The sequence below is a fragment of the Carettochelys insculpta genome, chromosome 9 (assembly GCF_033958435.1).
Source record: "Carettochelys insculpta isolate YL-2023 chromosome 9, ASM3395843v1, whole genome shotgun sequence".
Taxonomy (NCBI): Eukaryota; Metazoa; Chordata; order Testudines; family Carettochelyidae; genus Carettochelys; species Carettochelys insculpta.
The window spans coordinates 38,430,715-38,451,868 of NC_134145.1; the positions used below are offsets into that span (position 1 = coordinate 38,430,715).

Genomic DNA, 21,154 nt, shown 5'->3' on the forward strand with positions numbered 1-21,154 from the left:
GAGACTTTGTGACAATCAGTATTAATGGCTCAGTAGGTTCTCAGCCAACTCTTTAAAAACTCTTGGGTGCAGGTTATCTGGAATACTAATTTAAAATGTCTAACTTTAGTAGCTGCTCTTTAGCATCCTTCTTAGATTTCAACAGAATGGAAAAAGTAAGATTGTTATAATTGTCGTCCTTACCTAAAATAATTGCATCATCTAGTCTTAACACAAATATATAGAAGAATGTTTATTGAACACTTCTGCCTTTTATGCTTTGTTCTACAATTAATAAGTATAATATTTCCATCTAGGAATGGGACCATATCATTACGATTCTTTATGTGGCTACTTCACTTAAACAGATTTCTCTGTGTCCCTTTGTTTCACATTCTTCCACTTAGCTGATTTGGTCCATAATTGCTTTTAACTTTGTGAAGTTTGCCTTTTAAAGTACCAACTATATCTATTACTAGTCTGTACTTTATTCTGTCTGCATGTGATCACTCCTATCCATGCTACCATTTATTTTCAGTTCTGTGATCTGTTCCCCTGCATATGTCATTATAAGGCAAACAGAATTCCCCTGTGTTTTGGATGCATTACTTTTTTCTTTTTATTTTGGAAAGTGTCATCTATAACATTTAAAATTTCTAAGAAATCATGAAATACTGTAGCATATTATCCGTATAACAAATATTGTGTGCCTCAGATATAAATTCTAGTTGGTTAATATTACTTACGAGATTTCATTTTTCTTGATATTTTTGTTCTCCATAGTTACATTTCTGTCCCCAGATTCAGCACTTTACACTCTGGAGTCAATTTGAATGGGACTTCAGTCTGAGTCCATACAGAACTTGGTCCTTTTAAGCATAACTTGTATCTTACTATTAGAGAGTGTGATTACCATTGTGTTTGTGGTGTGCTGATGTGGCACTATAGCCTTTAAGTGATATACTCCGGTAACCTTTTTCTTTTCTTTTTTAAAGTTAAAGAGTAGTGTTATGGACATCTGCAGCTCAGACAGGTGCAGGACAAGATTTTCAAATTGAAGAGTCTAAAGTTATACAGCTGAATAAGACTCCAGTTTAGCAAAGAACTTAAGTTAACAGGCTCAAACTTTTTGCTAAATCATGTTCTGAGTAGACACATTTTCAGAAGTGCTGAGCTGCCTCCCATTGAATTAATTGGGTGCTTGGCCATTTATGTAACTACCAATGAAATAAAAAAAATTTAAATGGGAGGACTTGGGTCACGTGGCAGCTGACAAGCGAGCATAGGAAGTGTGGGCACCCCAACATGCTGAAAAGCATGGGATAGACTAATGTCTAAGGTAAGGTCAACATATGTTTTTAGAAACCTTACTTTAATCTCTCATACTTTCAAATCTAGCCTTGACCAATAAGTTGCTTTTTATAACAAAGATATGTGAAATGTGGAAGAAAAATATAAAAATATCTTTCAGGAACACCTACCACCAAAAAAAAAACTCATGACGTAGCTCCTCCAGATACATTGATATACCTTGATTACAGGGACTCTTTAAAGCATAGGTGCCTTAGGTTGGAATGAAGGGTTAGAGTCACAGTGGAAGAAATGCAGACAAGTGCCACATGCTATGCACATTTTCTAACTATTGTTTTTTTTGCAAGAAACTGAATGGACAATTATATTTCAGGTTCTAAGCTACTGGGCAATATGTCACTTGTCACTAATCTAGAGGTACCCTCAAATATCTGTTGGATTTTGGTTTATTACTGTTATGGTGCTCAGTTCTGTAGTCTTGGGTCACTTGAATCTCATATCAAAGTCTGTAAGAGGTCTTTCTGTGTAGAAACTTCATACAGCTTTACTCATCACTGACATGGGCAAATTGTGCTTTTCCAGGGCAATGACGACATTTATATCTGCAGTAAGAATGCCACAGGACAAATAGAAGTTCAGCATGCCTTTTCAACTGGGCCAACTGTTCCCAACATTTTGCCTTTGGTAATTTAATTCCAGGTTATTTTGCATGTATGAGTAGAATAACACTGTTTTGTAAGTTTTACCATTTCATACTTTTTATTCCAGAGCTGCGGCTGAGCTACAGTGTTAACAGTGCTGAATTCCAAGTTAGAATAACGTCAAGTTGTGCAGTATTGAAAGCCAGCAGTGTAACTTTTCTCTGAATATAGTTCATCCCTTAAAACTGATTCGGACCATTGACATTTCCATTCATGTTAGCTTTTCTCCTGGCTCTGCTCTGAGTTGATATTAGCAAAATCCAATAGCTAGACAGGGACCAAGACAGGCAAGGGAGGAAAAACAAGTGGATCACCCACTGATTTATATAGTAGAACTTAAAACAAGCAATATTCTGCTTAACATTAAACCGATCAGAAATGTAAGCCTAGTAAACAGAATTACTGAACATTGTTTGTCTCTTGCAGCTGTGTGGAAAAAATACATTTATATTCTTGTCTTAATTTTTTTAGAGTTGGTTTTATTTTTTGACTAATATCAGAAAGAAAGAAATCCATAAATAGCTCTTTACTGTTAGCAAATACTTTTGTAATTAGCAATTGGTGGCTTAGATGCTATTTCTGCTAAACAATTTACAAATTCTATCACTTGTTGCCGTGTGTTGAATGTTCTGTGTAATAGTCATCACAGATATTCTGATTTCAGGGTGATGTGCAGACCATAATGACTTCTTTTGATAATGGAATCATCAGCTGCTCTTTCATTACAAGAAATACCATATCAACTCAGTCAAAAGTTTCTAGCAGTTTGTATTTCATATTTCTGGCCCAGGGACCATCATCTGCTGGTAAGTGCTACCTTATCATGCAAAGTCCAAAAGGAAGAGTAAACAATAGTGGAGTTGTACACATGTATTATCATACATGTCCATGCGTGATCACGTAGATAGATAGATATTTTGTATGGCCCCACAGATAAGTCTGTACAATGCCTATCTCTTGGAGTGGGCCTCTTTGTACTGCTCTAATACATACAACATAACGGAGGCAAATACACTGAGAACCTATTTTCTCAATCACGTAAGCGTCACATGTATCAAGCTGTTGCCATCTCATCAGCAGGTCATCTTTTCAGGTAACAAAATTTAAGTTACCCTTCTCACATTTCAAACTTTGCATTCTCTGCACCTCCTGGCAGAGGGGGCAGCGGAGGTGCAGAGAATGCAAAGTTTGAAATGTGAGAAGGGTAACTTAAATTTTGATACCTGAAAAGATGACCTGCTGATGAGATGGCAGCAGCTTGATACATGTGACGCTTACGTGATTGAGAAAATAGGTTCTCAGTGTATTTGCCTCCGTTATGTTGTATGTATTAGAGCAGTACAAAGAGGCCCACTCCAAGAGATAGGCATTGTACAGACTTATCTGTGTCCCAAAGTGCTTACCATCCGAAACAAACAAGACAAAGAATGGGAGAGAAAGTAGGTGGTTTACCCAAGGTTGCAAAGCAAAATTGCCCCCACCCTTTTTACCACTCTAAGGCTACGTCTACACGTGCACCCAACTTCGAAATAGCTTATTTCGATGTTGAGACATCGAAATAGGCTATTTCGATGAATAACGTCTACACGTCCTCCAGGGCTGGCAACGTCGATGTTCAACTTCGACGTTGCTCAGCCCAACATCGAAATAGGCACAGCGAGGGAACGTCTACACGTCAAAGTAGCACACATCGAAATAAGGGAGCCAGGCACAGCTGCAGACAGGGTCACGGGGCGGACTCAACAGCAAGTCGCTCCCTTAAAGGGCCCCTCCCAGACACACTTTCATTAAACAGTGCAAGATACACAGAGCCAACAACTAGTTGCAGACCCTGTATATGCAGCACGGACCCCCAGCTGCAGCAGCAGCAGCCAGAAGCCCTGGGCTAAGGGCTGCTGCCCACGGTGACCACAGAGCCCCGCAAGGGCTGGAGAGAGAGTATCTCTCAACCCCCCAGCTGATGGCCGCCATGGAGGACCCCGCTATTTCGATGTTGCGGGACGCGGATCGTCTACACGTCCCTACTTCGATGTTGAACGTCGAAGTAGGGCGCTATTCCCATCCGCTCATGGGGTTAGCGACTTCGACGTCTCGCCGCCTAACGTCAATTTCAACTTCGAAATAGCGCCCAACACGTGTAGACGTGACGGGCGCTATTTCGAAGTTACTGCCGCTACTTCGAAGTAGCGTGCACGTGTAGACGCAGCCTAACTGCTTTGTGCCACTCAGGCAGTGCAGAGCAATTGGAAGGATGTTTTAGTTGGCTCCATTCGGGAATCCCTTAGGTAAAGGAAAATCCCTTGGCTGCTTAGAGTTGCCATGGTGGCACTATGCCAGTGTTCCTCAGATATAGGCACCTCACCTTTTCTTGCAGCAGCCTGTTGGGCTGTGATTGAGGGGAGGGGGGCACAGTAGTGTTCCCTACCACTTCCGGTTCCTCCTGGATGCATGTCCTTGGTGTTAGGTGCTGGAGTCACCAGTAGGGACTGTGTCCTGCCCCCTGCTCTGGAGACACATGGGGCATAACACTGTAGCACCACATGGCCAGTGAGTTCTCCACCTTCCCAGGAATGGTGGGGCTCTGGCTTTGGACTTCAGCCTGGGGGTGACAGACCCTGGCCACCAGGCTTCAGGTTTCAGCCCCAGGCTCTGGCTATGTAATGGCTAGCCCAGGTCTGGCAGGGTTGAGTAAGTCAGCTGTGGATACAGATACCTGTACATCTATTAATATCAGTTTTCACAACAGACTAACTAACAGTGATTTGGACACATGTATGTGTGTGTGTATTTGATTTTCCTAAAGCTAATTAAGTATTTTAGGGGAAAAATGTGAGTACAGCCACCAGCAAGTGTTGGTGGCCATACTATGGAGCCACCAAAAATCTGTCCTGAGAACCCCCGTCCTATGTTTCCTTCCCTTTTATCCCTTGGCATATTAGGGGTCATGGCTGGGGAAAAGGGTCATAAACTTCTATTATCCCAGCTCTTGGAAAGTCCCTTTGGGACTGTGCACAAGTAGATGTCCCTTAAAACAGCTCTGAGGCTGCCATGTTGAGGGGATAACCTGGCATCAGGAAAGGATGGAAGTAGGACATGTAAAGGAGTCAACCTTATTTTCCTATCTGCCTGAGTTGTGTGAATTCAGCTCTGGCTGGATTTGGCTCATTCTATCCCCTTCAAGACTAATTCAGTCTATTACAATATTGGTGTGGAGGATTGGGGAGAAGGTGCTTAGAGTCTTTTTAACCTTTGCCACTGTGGGCTTCTCTCTTTGGGGCAGTGATGTGCAATTTTGGGTGGGGGTGTGTGTTTCCTAACATCTTGTACAGTAACTGGTCTGCATAGACTCTTCTGGTATGCACTAAAAGTTGCCAGGTACATTTTAGCATAGTGCTGTTTGAAACAGTACTACATCAAAGTTACCTAGGGAACTTGCAGTGCACTGCAGGGACAAACTAATGCACAACACATTAGTGTGTTCCACAAGTCACACCCCCATAGTGCACATCACCATGTAGACATGTTCATAGAGTCATAGAACAATAGAGCTGGAAGAGACCTAATAAAGCCATCGAGTCCAGCCCCCTGCTCTAAGCAGGACCAAACCCATCAGATCAGCCCCACCAGGGCTTTGTCGAGGCAAGACTTAAACACCTCCAGGGATGGAGACTCCACTACTTCCCTGGGTAGACCATTCCAATGCTTCACCACCCTCCTAGTGAAAAAACTTTTCCTAATGTCCAGCCTGGACCTTTCCAACCACAGCTTGAGACCATCTGCCATCTGTGACCACTGTGAACAGCCTCTCTTCAGCCTCTTTGCAGCCTCTTTTCAGTAAGTTGAAGGCTGTTATCAAGTCCCCCCTCAGTCTTCTCTTCTGCAGACTAAACAGTCCCAATTCCCTGAACCTTTCTTCATAAGTCATATGCTCCAGCCCCCTAATTATTTTGGTCGCCCTCCACTGGACCCTCTCCAGTGTATCCATGTCCCTTCCTATAAATAGGGGCCCAGAACTGGATACAGTACTCCAGATGCGGCCTCACCAAAGCCATATAAAGAGGAGTAATCACTTCTCTGGATCTACTGGCAACGCTCCTCTTGATGCAACCTAATATGCCATTAGCTTTCTTAGTTACAACGGCACACTATTGACTTATGGCCAGCTTCTCATCCGCTACAACTCTCAGATACTTTTCTACAAAACTACTATCGAGCCAGTCGGACCCCAGCCTGTAACGATGCTTGGGATTCCTCTGGCCCAAGTTCAGGACTCTGCACTTGCCCTTATTGAACCTCATCAGATTTCTTGCAGCCTAGTCTTCCAATTTGTCTAAGTCAGTCTGGACCCTGTCCCTACCCTCCAGCATATTTACCTCTCCCCCTAGCTTAGTGTCATCCGCAAACTTGCTGAGGGTGCAATCCAATCCCTCATCCAGGTCATTGATAAATATGTTGAACGGAACAGGACCCAGAACCAAACCTTGGGGCACTCCACTAGAACCAACCACCATCCCAACATCGAGCCATTGATCACTACCTTCTGGGCCCGACCTTCTAGCCAGCTTTCTATCCATTTTACCGTCCATTTATCCAATCTGCATTCCTTTAACTTGCCGACAAGAATATTGTGGAAGACCGTATCAAAAGCTCTGCTAAAGTCCAGATAAATCACATCCATTGATTTTCCCCTATCCACAGAGCCACTTATCTCATTGTAGAAACTAATCAGATTGGTCAGGTATGACTTACCCTTCATGAATCTATGTGACTATTGGTGATCACTTTCCCCTCCTCCAAGTGCCTCAAAATGACTTCCTTGAGGAGCCCTTCCGTGATTTTTCCAGGGACTGATGTAAGACCGACCAGCCTATAGTTCCCTGGATCATCCTTCTTCCCTTTTTTAAAGATGGGCTCTACATTTGCCTTTTTCCAATCATCCGGGATCTCTCCCGATCTCCACAGCTTTTCAAAGATAACAGCCAAGGGCTTGTCAACAACATGCACCAACTCCCTCAGAACCCTCGGATGAATTAGGTCCGGGCCCATCAATTTATGGACATTTAGCTTTTTTAGATAGCTCCTAACCTGTTCTTTCCCCACCAAAGACTATCCACCTTCATCCCATATGCATCACCTATCGCATTAGCCCGGGAGCTGTCTTTGTCCGTGAAGACAGAGGCAAAGAAAGCATTAAATACTTCAGCTTTCCCTACACCGTCTGTCACTGGATTACCTCCCTCATCCAGTAGGGGCCCCATGCCCTCTGTGATCACCTTCTTGGTAACATGCCTGTAGAAACTTTTCTTGTTATCCTTGTTCTAAGATTCTAACTCTGCAAGTGAATCAGCCAGCATAGATCCTTTTTGCCATGCTGTTTTTCTATTAAATTCCTAATTTTTGTATTAAGGTAAAAGTTAGTTTTGTAGTTAAACCCCAAGAAACATGGACAAGTTAAAACAAATGACATTGCACTTGCAATAGAAATTGTGGAAGATAACTATAGATATTTATCTGGCCACTCAAAGTCAATATTAAATCCAATCCAAAATAATTTAGTAGGAGTAAGAATTTAGGGTCTGATCCTGCAGTTTGGCTAATGCACTAGTCTACAATGATATTTTCGGAGACTCAGCCCCTCTGCATATTAAGCCATTTGTTTAATTCCATGACTATGGATTTAGGAGCCTAATTTTGGGTGTCCAAGTTTCTAAATGTTGGTCTAAGTGTTCCACATGCAAAGAACAAATGATAAAATGTTGAACAATTCTGATACTTTGGGGGGCTACAAATGCTAGAGATAATGATAAGAGTCTGAACAATACTAATTATTTGGAAGTACCCCATCTGAGGTGAACCCATAGATTTGAAACCAATTCCTTGCATTCTGTGGACAAACATTGGAAAGAAGACCTAACTCTAAAGCAAAATGCCTCATCTTGAGGGAGCTGTTATAGGAAAGATGCCAAATCAAAAATATTAAGCTGCTGTTGTGCACACATATGTGTTTTCTGAGATGTACCAGCCTGTATTGTGGCTGATAACCACACTTACTCGTTACTCTTGGACAGTTTTTATTGATTTATTATTGATTTATTTTAAAGAGACCAATAGCTTGAATAATGGTTGCTTAATGTTTGAAGGACAGATACAGAAGCATCCTAGGACACCTTTCATCACTCCTCAGAAAGTGAACATTTCAAACTATGAAACAGTAGGTGGCACTGAATCTACCCCATCTATTATTAAGGCTCACGGTAAGAATATTTCTAAGAAAGTAACTGGATGTATCAGCTTGTGATGGGGTTCTGGGGTCCCCCAAGCTCTGCACCCTGTCCGCAGGCAGGAGAGTCTCTCACTCAGCAGGAGAACACAGCGGGTTTATTAGCCGACAGGACACAGCATCGTACAGAGGAGTCAGTACAGCAGGCAGAGACAGCCAGTCCCATCCATGTTGAGGAGAGGACGCCCCGAGGGGCCCCCAGAGCTGGGGCCTGGCCCCCTCCTTTGTCTCGCTCTCCCTCAGCCCAGACTAACTGCTTCCCAACTCCCAGTTCCAATTCAAACCCCTCAGGCTCCACCTCCTCCTTTGTCTGCCATACAAAGGTGTTACCTGGTCGTCAGGGTTACCCTCAGCAGGAGCCCCCACACCCTCTGTGAGCCACTCACACACACACAGGTATCCCCCACTCCATCACACAGCTATCCATCCCTTCTTTGTATGGGGCGATGGGAGTGTGCATTGTGGTAGATATTCTCACTCACATCCATTCCTATGCAATGAAGCTCCTATTTCTAGTCCTGCAGATTCAAATCATGCAGGACTTTAATGTCATGTTTTATGCATAGATAGTCAGTTGCTGGTGCTGGGCTGAAGTTTACCTATCCTAGAGGATTGGGGAGAAATGCCAATTGTGAGAAGGACATGAGCTACCTTTATAAAACATTTCTCAGTGAGCTGGAATGCTGGAATAAGACCTAGAGTGGATGGATTACTGAATTTGGGAGGGTTGAGATGGGAGAGGTAATCCAAAGTTTGCAGTGTACTTATTTTTTATTTTCTGCAATTTATTATATGAGTCTCTAATTTATAAGATGGGTATTATTTCCACATGTGTGTGTGTCACATACATAGTGAAGCCATTCCTCTGCAAGTGTAAATTAGCATGGCTTTATTGACGTGTGTATATATTATGTAAAGTAATTATCTTCTGCAGCTGTCATAGGAAAAAAAGGCTAAATAATACAGGTTACACCTCTTAAAAGTGGAATTTTCTGGTCCGGTAACATCTATGGTCTGGCAGGACTATGGATGCCCCTGGACCAGAGAGCCCAGGAGTCTAAAGGTGGGAAGGCCAGTTGGGGCCAGGGACAACAGCCTTGGCATCCTGGCTGGGAACAGCACTAAGGAACCTGGCAGCCCCAGGGATTGCGGGGCCAGAGCCAGAATCCCATGGCAGCCACGTGAGCAGCACAGGGCCAGGCCAGAGCCACAGCCCTGTGGCAGCCTCTGAGTGGCAGCATGGGGCCAGAGCAGGAGACCTGTGGCAGCCTTGTGGGGCTGCGGCTGGAGTCACAGCCCTCGTGCTGTAGCACTGTGCCAGGGCTGGAGCCACTGCCCTGCGGTGGCAGCATCAGGCTTGGTCAGGGCTCCTGCCCTAGGGAGCATGGGACCAGGACCAAAGTCCTATGGCAGTCCCAGGAAGTCTGGGGCCCAGCCCAGAGTCGTCCAGTATGAGCAGGGAGCCATGGCCGCAGCAGCCTCTCATGGGCACAGGGCCAGGGCTTGTGAGCCAGTGGCAGAGGACCTCCCCTCAGCTGGCAAATTCTCTTGTTCAGTATAGTCAAATCCTGACCATGCCGGACCAGGGAGGTGCAACCTGTAATAATAAACAAGCAGTCCTGGTGCACCTTAGACACTAACAGCTTGAAAATTGATTTTCTGCCACACAATGGATTATCTTTAATTTGCCAGATCTCATTGATAATCTGATTTTTCTTGTGTGATCTTTCAAAAATAATATAATAGTTTTAGTTCCAGGAGAAGTATTTTGTAAGCTAGAGGGCTGAATTTTTAAAGGCTATATAATATGTTCCCAGTATGTTTCAAGGAGGATCAATTGCAATCAGTGAATCTAAAAAAAAAATCTTTAACTAAAAGATACAGAATAGAAATAAATTTTGATATTTCTGAAATCCATATATTTGAACCATAGCCATCTCTGGTTTGTGCCTGAGAGACTTGATCTTGATAACTGGGATTTCTCTTTACAGCATATCTTCAGTATGTTATAAAATATTACAGTAACAGATTTACAGCAAGGGATACTGAACTGCTTCCTAGGAGTGGCGCAGTTCTAGACATTGGACTGAAACTTGGGGAAATTACATGGTTCTTTCATAATATGCCTGGCCATATTAATCATCTAGATTTTTGTTGTTAAATCTTTCTTAATTTTTACAGAGTAATAAAGAAACACATTTTGTTACGTTGTCATAGAAGAATCTGTGCTGTGTGTGTCTGTTTTAGGAAAGAAGAAGGCTAGAAAGAAAGACTTAGAAAAGAGAGTACCAGGAAGAGAGGAGAGAGAGATTCCTTGTCCCCCTTCTCCCTCTGAGACTCCAATTCAGAAACAGGGTTAGAGAAACAAAAAAGCAGCCAAGTAGGGTTAGAGAAAAGAACTCAGAGAGGTTAGGAATTACAGTGACCTAGTAGCTGACTTATTTATCAACTGTACTTCACTAGTATTTAAAAAACATACCAAATCCGTGACTTAAAGGAAGTGCATCAGTCTTCAATTGAGTTCTTGCCATCATTTTTTGAGCTTTATAAGGGGTGCCATTTCTCATAAGATTTATACCAGTCTCTGACTTCATGAACTGTTTCCATGATTGCAAAAAGCCATTTGGCTACAAGTGCAGCCTAAGGAAAGTAGAGTTTCTGACAATTTAGTGTCTCCTTTTTGTCTGCATCTGACCGTCACACATCTCTCTCGAACAGCCATAATAATACAGTCAAGCTATTGCTTGAAGAAACAGAAATGTCTGACTTCCCTCTCAGCAATTAAAACTAAGTGTTCCTTAATAGGAAGGGAGACTGGCTGGCCGGCTAGCTTAATTATGCCAAAAGAAATAATCGTTTAGGGATCAATGCTGAAGAGACCCAAGTAGTCAGACCTCTGTCCAGCAGTGCTCTTCAGACACATGAAGAGGGTCACTGAAGTCAGTGGAATTACCAATATGCTTCTGGATGAGCAGGTTCCTGAGTGCTCTGCTGAATTGTGGCCTCAGTACCCAGCATCTTGTAGTATCAAGCTTGAAGTGCAACATTATTGTGCTAACACAAATATATTTGTCTGTGTTTCCTGTTTACTTAGCACTGATTAGAGGTGTGATTTCAATTTTTTGTCATTAGGAGTGGGCTGGAAGTACTGTTTAGAAACTGAACATATCTCTTCATTGTTCTTTGTTTTTTCATAAGGGGCCTTGATGTTGATAGCCTGGATGACCACAGGAAGTATAGGAATGGTATTTGCTAGGTATTTGAAGAATGCTATCAGCAAAACTCTCCTTGGCAAAGATATTTGGTTTCAGGTATGCAAATAAATGGAACACGAACTTTCAATTACTGTCTATATCTGCATCACTGGCAAAACAAAATGACCCACTTGGCAAATGAGTGAAAAGAAAAACTCTCTTAAAATTGTTTCATGTATTTCTTCTTTGATTTTGCAGTGTAAGTGGAGAACCCATTTCTAAACAATAACTGATCAAAGAGAATAGTAACAGAGAAAGCCATGCTAGTCTATATACTATCAAAACAAAAAAGCAGTCCAGTAGCACTTGAAAGACTAACAAAATACTTTGTTAGTCTTTCAAGTGCTACTGGACTGCTTTTTTGTTTTGATCAAAGAGAAGTATGTGTGTACATACATTCATAAAATGCATATGCCATGTCATTTAGTAGAAAAAACATTTGGAACTTTTCTATTCAGTAAATGGTTTTGAACAATTAGGATATAAACAAAAAAAAGGATTGGTTGTACTCCATACAGAGTAGACTGAGTCATTACCCCACAAAGGCCATGTCTACACGTGCCCCAAACTTCGAAATGGCCACGCAAATGGCCATTTTGAAGTTTACTAATGAAGCGCTGAAATGCATATTCAGCACTTCGTTAGCATGCGGGCGGCCGCAGCACTTCAAAATTGATGTGCCTCGCCACCGCGCGTCTCGTCCAGATGGGGCTCCTTTTCGAAAGGACCCCGCCTACTTCGAAGTCTCCTTATTCCCATCAGCTCATGGGAATAAGGAGACTTGGAAGTAGGCGGCGTCCTTTCGAAAAGGAGCCCCGTCTGGACGAGACGCGAGGTGCGTCAATTTTGAAGTGCCGCGGCCGCCCGCATGCTAACGAAGTGCTGAATATGCATTTCAGCACTTCATTAGTAAACTTCGAAATGGCCATTTGCGTGGCCATTTCGAAGTTTGGGGCACGTGCAGATGTAGCCAAAGAGACTAAATTTGTAGCAAATATTCATTAAGAATAGTTGACTTGTAATGTTTGAAAACAGTGTTTAAACAATGCTGAATACTGCAGAACATGAGTTCCATGCACGCTGTTAGTTTGGCAAACAATCAGAGGGAGAAGAACATGCTTTAGGCCCAACCCAGGAACGTTCTTGCATAAAGGAATCTTTACAGATTGAGCAGAACAAGCCATCTCAGTGTGCAGATAGAATAATAGATATGGTATGGGCCCAATTTGGCTTAACAGAGAAATCTTCCATTGGCATAAACACAGGAAAGAAGCTTACAGGAAGTGGAAATGTGGACAGGTAACTGGGGAGGAGTATAAAAAAATTTTCTCAGGCATGCAGGGGTGTAATCAGGAAGGCCAAAGCACAAATGGAGTTTGGAAAGGGATGTGAAGAATAAGAAGAGGGTTTCCTCTGATATGTTAGCCATAAGAAAAAGGGCAGGGAAACGATGGGACCTTTATCCAATGTAAGAGGCAACCAACTGACAGATGATATGGGACAAGCTAAAGTTCTCAATTCCTTCTTTTTTTTTTTTTTTGCCTCAGTCTTCAGAGGCCAGGTCTACTCCCAGACTGCTGCGCTGAGCCATACAGTTCAGGGAGGAGATGAGCAGCTTTCAGTGGTGAAAGAACAGGGTAAAGACTATTAGCAAAGTTGGACTTTCACAAACTTATGGGGATGGGTCCAGTGCTGAGAGAGTTGGCTGATGCGATTTCAGAGCCATTTGTCATTATTTTTGAAAACTTGTGGTGAAGGGGGGAGGTCCCAGGCAGTGAAAAGCTAATGTAGGGCCCATCTTTTAAAAAGGGATGAAAGAGAACCCTGGGAAGGACAGACTAGTCAGGCTCATCTCAGTCCCTGGAAAAACTGTGTGTCAGGTCCCCAAGGAATCCATTTTAAAATCCATGGAGAAGAGGAAGGTGATCAGGGAACAGTCATTCTTCTTCGAGTGTCCCCGTGGGTGCTCCACATTAGGTGTCGGGCTCGCCCAGCGCTGCAGATCAGATCTTCCAAGCAGTTTCTGCCGGACTGCGCATGCGCCGGTGCGCGCCGCTCCCTTGCGCGCTCCTGGCCACGTGCGTGATCCGGTCCCCGCCAGTTCCTCTTAACCGCCGTCAGCTGCAGACGGAATCTGACTAGGCTACGGCCAAGTTAGCGTATTCAATGGTTTTAACTGTTTTTCTTTAAAGTTTTCAAGTTCTTAGGCTACTGTTAAGTTAGCCAGTTGTTATTTTCAAAAAAAAAAAAAAAAAGAAACAACAAGTGGGACGGCATTCAGTCCAGTCCTAGTAACAAGCGGAGCACCGGAGGCCAGGAGCCTAGGGCCATTAGCCCTCCTGCCGCGGCAGGCTATCGGAGAGGGGGAAAACAGCACAGAGAAGGTGCTAAGTACCCCATTAACAACTGAAAGACTCACCAACAATGTCCTCTTCAGGATTCAAGAAATGTGAGTCTTGCCGAGAGGCAATGCCAGCATCTGATGGGGACAGTCACTGCATACGGTGCCTTGGGGAGTCCCATGTCACGCAGAAATGCTCCTTCTGTGCAAAATTAACAGCCAGAGCAAGGAAGGACGGGGAGATGCGGCTTAAAATGCTGCTCTTCAACAAGGCCCTCCAGCCAGACGTGCCGGAGCGGCCGCAGCAGGAGGGACCCTCTGGGGCCCATAAAAGGAAAGCCGCCTCCTTCACCCCATCAGCGCAAAAACAGAGGAAAGTCTCCCCAGCCTGATCCCTGCCGGCAGCCACAGAGAGCGGGACGGGAGGAGCGCACAGCCCCCAGCCGCAGCAACAGCTGATCGGCGGCGGCACGGAGAGCCACGTGGAGGCGGCTCAGCCTCCGATAATCAAACAGCCGCCCCGCACCGCAGGCAGGGCGGCGGCTAAACAAGCGCCGGTACCGGCGGCACCGCAAGCAGCGGCACCGACCCCCAGGGAACCAGCGGTGCAGAGCACGCAGGCACGCAGCCTGCAGGCACCGGAGGACACCGCCCATGAGCGTGCCGAGCACAGCGCGGACAGGGCCAAGATCCCCTACACGTCAGGGGGCGGAACTACCCCCTCAAGGGAGGGGGAAGGCTGCACACAAAACAAGGCACCGCAGCCCCTCTCCAGACAGGGCTGCAGAGTTGCTTTCTCTCAGCCCTCCGCTTATGCTGCAGACTCCAACTAGAAGGCAGGGGTCCCCCCCAGCCTACCCGGAGCCCCCATCTCCATTTTTACAACCAGCCTCGCCCTGGCTGGGACCACCTTCACCCTTCCTGGGGTTTGAGCCGCTGGAGTACTATCACAAATCGCTCTCTCCAGTGTCCCAGGTCTCTCAACGATCTCGCTCCCCCAGACGCAGGGGGTATGCACCAAGGGAGTGGTCTAGGTCACCTTCTCAAGAACAGTGCCCATGCTGCCATGGTCGCCCCTATCACGTGGGGCATAGACACCACCGGCAATCTACCAGGGAAAGATTCCCACAGACGGTCCCGTATCCCTGAGGGCAATTGCGAACGGGGACAGAGACTCAAGTATCTCGGGGGGAACTGGTTATGGAACCCCAAGATTTTCCCTTGCAAGCTTCCAGCGAGCGGATGTACCATCACCAACAGGAACCAGAAGGGTCCAGAGAGGCGTACCCTAGTGGTTCCTCGCTCTCCTCCCCGGACGAGGCTACGGCCCCGGGGGACGTCCATCCTCCGGACGATCTCAAACAGTTTCAAGAGCTGTTTAAGAGGGTGGCCTTCACGCAAGGCATCCAGACAGCAGAGGTGCAAGAGAAACACCATAAGCTCCTCAAAAATCTGAGACCTCCGGCCTCCTCCAAAATAGCAATACCGCTTGATGAAGCAATCTTGGAGTCTGCCCCTATGATATGGCAGACCCCTGCGACTATTCCGCCTGTCCACAAGAGAGCGGATAAGAAATACTTCGTTCCGGCGAAGGGCATGGAGTTCCTGTTCAGCCACCCACAACCAAATTCCTTGGTGGAGTCGTCGCAACAAAGATCAAAGACATCTCAATTCAAGACAGGGGGAACAGACAAAGATGCCAAGAAGCTAGAGCTGTTCGGCAGAAAGGTCTACTCCTCCTCCACTCTACTGTTGCGAATGGCAAATTACGCAGCGCATCTAGCAAACCATAATTTCGACAACTACACTAGGTTAACCTCCCTCATGGACTCGCTTCCAGAGGACAAGAAACCGGTGCTCAAGGCCATCGTGCAAGAAGGCTACGCGGCCTCGAGGACGGGAGTTCAGATCGCCCTGGATGTTGCGGACACAGCAGCACGCTCCACAGCTACGGCAGTGGTGATGCGAAGGGAGTCCTGGCTCCAGACTTCGGGTATACCAAGGGATCTGCAGGCAAAGATAGTCGATCTTCCCTTCGATTCGCAGAAGCTGTTTGCTGAATCAACTGACTCGGTCCTTCATTCCAGTAAAGATTCAAGAGCCACACTTAGGACCCTGGGGATTTACACCCCTCCATACAGAAAGAAAGTACTACCCTCAACAAAGACGGTACCAGTACCAGCAACAGCGTCCCCAGTACCACAGGGGTTACGAGCAAGGGCGACATCAACAGCACCAGCAGTACAGAACTCCCAGGCAACGTTCACAACAGAGCCGTGTGTCCTCGGGGCAGGGCCAAAGGCCACAAGTTTGACACGCAGATCCAGGGCTGCGCCATCACTACCATCGCACAAGGTCATCCGAAGCGGTTATTCCACCATCGCCTCCGAGCATTCTACGACCAGTGGCAAAGGATCACCACAGACAAATGGGTGCTGGAGATCATAGCCACGGGGTACGTCATCCCCTTCCAGTCGCTCCCACCGCCACGACCTCCACCCAGGCCCCACCTCCAGGAGGCCTCCCACGTAGAGAGGCTCAAGCAGGAGGTAGACCATCTCATGCTCATAGGGGCAGTGGAAAGAGTGCCGGAGCAACTGCAAGGGAGAGGGTTCTACTCGAGGTACTTCCTCACGGAGAAAAAGACAGGAGGCTGGAGGCCCATCTTAGATCTTCGAGGCCTCAACCGGTACCTGCGCAAGCAACGCTTTCGGATGATCACAATCGCTTCCATCCTTACGGCACTGGACGATGGAGATTGGTTCGCAGCCCTCGACTTACAAGACGCGTATTTTCACATAACTATCCATCCGGCTCACCGACGATTCCTCCGGTTCATGGTAGGCAAAGAACATTTTCAATACAAGGTCCTACCGTTTGGCCTCTCCTTGGCCCCCAGGGTCTTCACCAAGACCTTGGCAGTGGTGTCAGCCTACCTGCACAGACGGGGTATTTATATTCCCGTATCTGGACGACTGCCTACTCAAAGGGGCCTCGAAGGAGGAGGTACTACGCATGATACGCGTCACAGCAAGCACGTTCTCTTCGCTCGGCCTGGTTATCAATCTGGCAAAATCAAAGATAGACCCCACACAGGACATAGAGTTCATAGGGGCATGCATAAATTCTATTACAGCGAGAGTGTATCTACCAGAGACTCGCTTTTGGGCCATCGGCTCTCTCGTGCAGGTCATCACCTTCAGCCCTACGGTGCCAGTCCTGACATGCTTACAGCTGCTGGGCCACATGGCAGCAGCGACGTTCGTAGTACAGAACGCCAGGTTACACATGCGCAGCATGCAGCACTGGCTGGCGAGCGTATACAAACTGGCAGCACACACCATTCACAGGGTGGTGTCGCCCACAGCAGAGGTGCGCAAATCCCTGCAATGGTGGGTAAACCCCAAGAACTTGCTCACAGGGGTACCCTTCCACCAACCACAAATATCAGTTTTTCTTACTACAGATGCCTCCCTCATAGGGTGGGGAGCACACATGGGCGAAGAGGTGACTCAAGGGCTGTGGTCCTCCACGGAGCAGTCACTGCACATAAATATACTGGAGCTCAGAGCAGTGTTCAACGCCTGCAGACACTTTCGAGACCATATACAAGGCAAAGTAGTCGGGATCAGTACAGACAATACCTCCACCATGTTTTATATAAACCGGCAAGGAGGAGCTCGGTCCCGTGCCTTATGTGCGGAAGCAGTCCGGTTATGGAACTGGTGCATCGCCAACAATATAATCTTGAAAGCCTCGTACTTACCAGGCGCTCACAATGTGAAGGCAGACCAGCTGAGCAGGCGTTTCGCACTCACGCACGAGTGGCAGATCCGTCCCGATCTGCTACGACCGATTTTTCACGCATGGGGTTTTCCCCAGATAGACCTGTTTGCCACTCAACACAACAAGAAGTGCCCACGATTCTGCTCCAGGGCAGGACTGGGATGGGGGTCCCTGGGGGACGCATTCGCGATCTCATGGAGGGGCCCCCTGCTTTACGCTTTTCCTCCCACAGTGCTGATCCACAAAGTCTTGCAGAAAGCCAGGAGGGACGGAGCACGAATGATCCTGATAGTCCCAACGTGGGATCGACAGCAATGGTTCCCCCTACTCCTGTGCATGTCGGACCGTCCACCGATGCCCCTTCCGGTGGCGCTGGATCTGCTCACGCAAGCCCAGGGGTCCATAGTGCATCCGCACCCCCAAGGCCTGCGACAACAAGCGTGGTTAATCCATGGCTCAGCTCCCTAGAGAGCACATGTACGGAGGAAGTGCAACAAGTCCTAGAAAGTAGCAGGAGGACTTCCACCAGGAAGACCTACAAGCAGAAATGGACTCGCTTCACGGCATGGTGTTCTACCAAACAGCTAGCCCCACTTTCGGTGCCTATACCTGTAATATTAGAGTATCTACTGGACCTCAAGAGAGGAGGACTCTCACTATCCTCGTTAAAGGTCCACCTTGCCGCCATTTCGGTGTTCAGACACAAAGAGGAAGGGCACACGGTGTTCGCCCATCCCATGGTTACCAGGTTCCTCAAAGGGTTGGTAAACCTATACCCCTCTCGCAAACCGCTTCCACCTTCATGGAACTTGGACCTGGTGCTTAATGCGCTAACGGGACCACTGTTCAAGCCTTTGGCCACGGTTTCCCTCCGCCTCCTTACGATAAAGACGACCTTTCTTCTCGCAATCACGTCAGCTCGCAGGGTGAGCGAGCTTGCGGCAGTTATGGCAACGCCACCCTGCACTGTTTTTTCCAAGGAGGCGGTAACCATACGGCTGCATCCAGCCTTCGTTCCTAAAGTTTCTTCTGAGTTTCACGTTAACGAACCTATTGTTTTACCCTCGTTCTATCCAAAGCCTCATAACTCTAACAAAGAGGCGCGCCTACACCTCTTGGATGTGAGGAGGGCGCTAGCCTTCTATATAGACAGGACCAAGTCCTTCCGGAAAACGGATAGACTCCTAGTCTCTCTCGCTCCCAAATCGAAAGGAGAAGGTCTCTCTTCTCAGAGAATCTCGAAGCACATCGTATCCTGCATAAAAATGTGCTACAAACTCAAAAAGACTCCTTTACTGGCCACGCCCAGGGCTCATTCCACTAGGGCGGTGGCGGCATCAACAGTCTTTTTCAAGGGTGTTGCGCTAGAAGACATTTGCAGAGCGGCGACCTGGTCATCCTATGACACCTTCGCCAAACATTACGCCCTTCACAGGGTATCCCAAGAGGATACCCGTCTCTCGACAGCGGTCCTCTCGGGGACAAGCTGCACATAATCCGATTACCCACCTCCTATCTTGGGTTACTGCTAGGTAGTCACCTAATGTGGAGCACCCACGGGGACACTCGAAGAAGAAAGAAAGGTTATTCACTGTAGTAACGGTGGTTCTTCAAGATGTGTCCCCGTGGGTGCTCCACTACCCGCCCATCCTCCCCGCTTCGGATCTCTGTTTAGTGTTTTGCAGGAGCATCCGAGGTGGTTGGTCAAGGAACTGGCGGGGACCGGATCGCGCACGTGGCCAGGAGTGCGCAAGGGAGCAGCGCGCACTGGTGCATGCGCGGTCCGGCAGAAACTGCTTGGAAGATCCAATCTGCGGTGCCGGGCGAGCCCGACACCTAATGTGGAGCACCCACGGGGACACATCTCGAAGAACCACTGTTACTACGGTGAGTAACCTTTCTACATGGATTCACCAAGGGCAAGTTGTGCCTGACCAACCTGATTGCCTTCTCCATTGAAATAAGTGGTTCTGGGGATATGATAAAGGCAGTGGATGTGAAATACCTGGACTTAGCAAAGCTTTTGATCACTCTCTCACGGAATTCTGGTCTGCAAGTTAAAGAAGTATCGCTTGGATGAATGGCCTTATAGTAAAAAGTTGGCTGTCTCAGCCTTAATTTGCACATGTACTTACCATGATTGTCATAAAAACTGAGCAAGTGCACACCCAAATCATCACTTGTCATCTGGCATGAGTCAAGGCAAGTGTGCCATCCTAAATTTGGACCACTGTTGAACAAAATTCAGCCACCTTTGTGCAATGAATTTTACACTGCTGTTCTCCGTGATTTTACTATACGTTGGAACTCGATTTTGTCCTTTTTTGGAAAAATGGTGAAGATAGAAATATGTTTATTTTCATGTAGCTGTCATAGCAGTCAAAAGTTGTGTTGTCTTACTAGAAATCCATACACATGTTAAAATCGTGAAGATGTCCAGTCCATTACTTGTTATATATGTAGAGTTGTGTTGTGTTCTGAACAGGGAGATGGAGATGATCAGTTTGAAGACTGGATATAGTCATTAGCTATGTTTTTTTGCTGAGTAGGCTGATCTGCCACTGAACCTGATATGCTAATCAAGGGATGTTGTTACATAGTTCTACCAGCAGATGGAGACAGAATATGTGAAATTTACAAAGAAGGCCATAGCCCTAAATTATACTCCATCCTTCCCTGTCTCCCAGCAGCTGGGAATCATCTTCTCGCCAGCTGCACTAAGCACTTTGATTTCTAGATGTGCAATTTACAGTTTCACAGAGTTCACTTAAAGCAAAATATTCTAGGTTGGGGCTAGATCATACAAACCTTACCTACCCAAATACTCTCCGTGGCTTTGCCATAAGTATGAACCATCTGTTGTGCTCTTGGTACCTAAAGTGAAACAGCTAGGAGCAGTTCTTCAGCTAGTGAAAATTATCAGAACTCTACTGAAATAAAAGGAATTGTGACAATTTACACCAGCAGTGGATATACCACTTAATTGCTAACCCAGCTTACAAAGGTTCAGAATTCATCTTCCACAGCTCCCATTGATCTGCCATTGTTGACCTGAGCTTTTAATATAACATGCTCCACACCGTAACATTTTACTTTCTCTTTTCTCCTTTGCTGATAATGGAAGTCTCCATAGAAAGTGGGCTGACATTTTTGGTATTTTTACTTCCTGCTCAGAGGCAAAATCCTTTGCTTTGTGTAGATTTCTGAAATTATTAATTAACTAAATGTAAACTCTTGGTTTAATAGGAAGTATGGTAGAGATAGCTATTTTGATAGTTTGCAATAGCCTGGTAAACTAGATGGTTCTGTTTCTGCTGATTTATTGTGTGATTGGCTGTATGGTAGCTTTTTCCTAGAAGTTCATATTTTGACAACAAAAGGAGTAAATTGATTGACCCGCAGTTAGATATTTTGCAACTGTTTATAAAAAAGTTAATTGGCAAACACTAACCAATGCACTGTTTTCTAGTCATGCCATTAAAAAATGAAAGAAATTCTATGT

At 46.1% G+C, this 21,154-nt stretch overlaps 1 protein-coding gene across 1 annotated transcript in view; it reads left to right on the plus strand.

The window, feature by feature from the left end:
• The window catches only part of LOC142017785 (putative ferric-chelate reductase 1), a 46,885-nt gene that overhangs the window by 11,284 nt on the left and 14,447 nt on the right, over positions 1-21,154 (plus strand). Inside the window, exons 7-10 of the mRNA XM_075003028.1 lie at positions 1,873-1,974; positions 2,656-2,797; positions 8,132-8,245; positions 11,470-11,582. Of these exons, the coding sequence (XP_074859129.1) occupies positions 1,873-1,974; positions 2,656-2,797; positions 8,132-8,245; positions 11,470-11,582 (471 nt within the window). The remainder of the gene's footprint in view (positions 1-1,872; positions 1,975-2,655; positions 2,798-8,131; positions 8,246-11,469; positions 11,583-21,154) is intronic.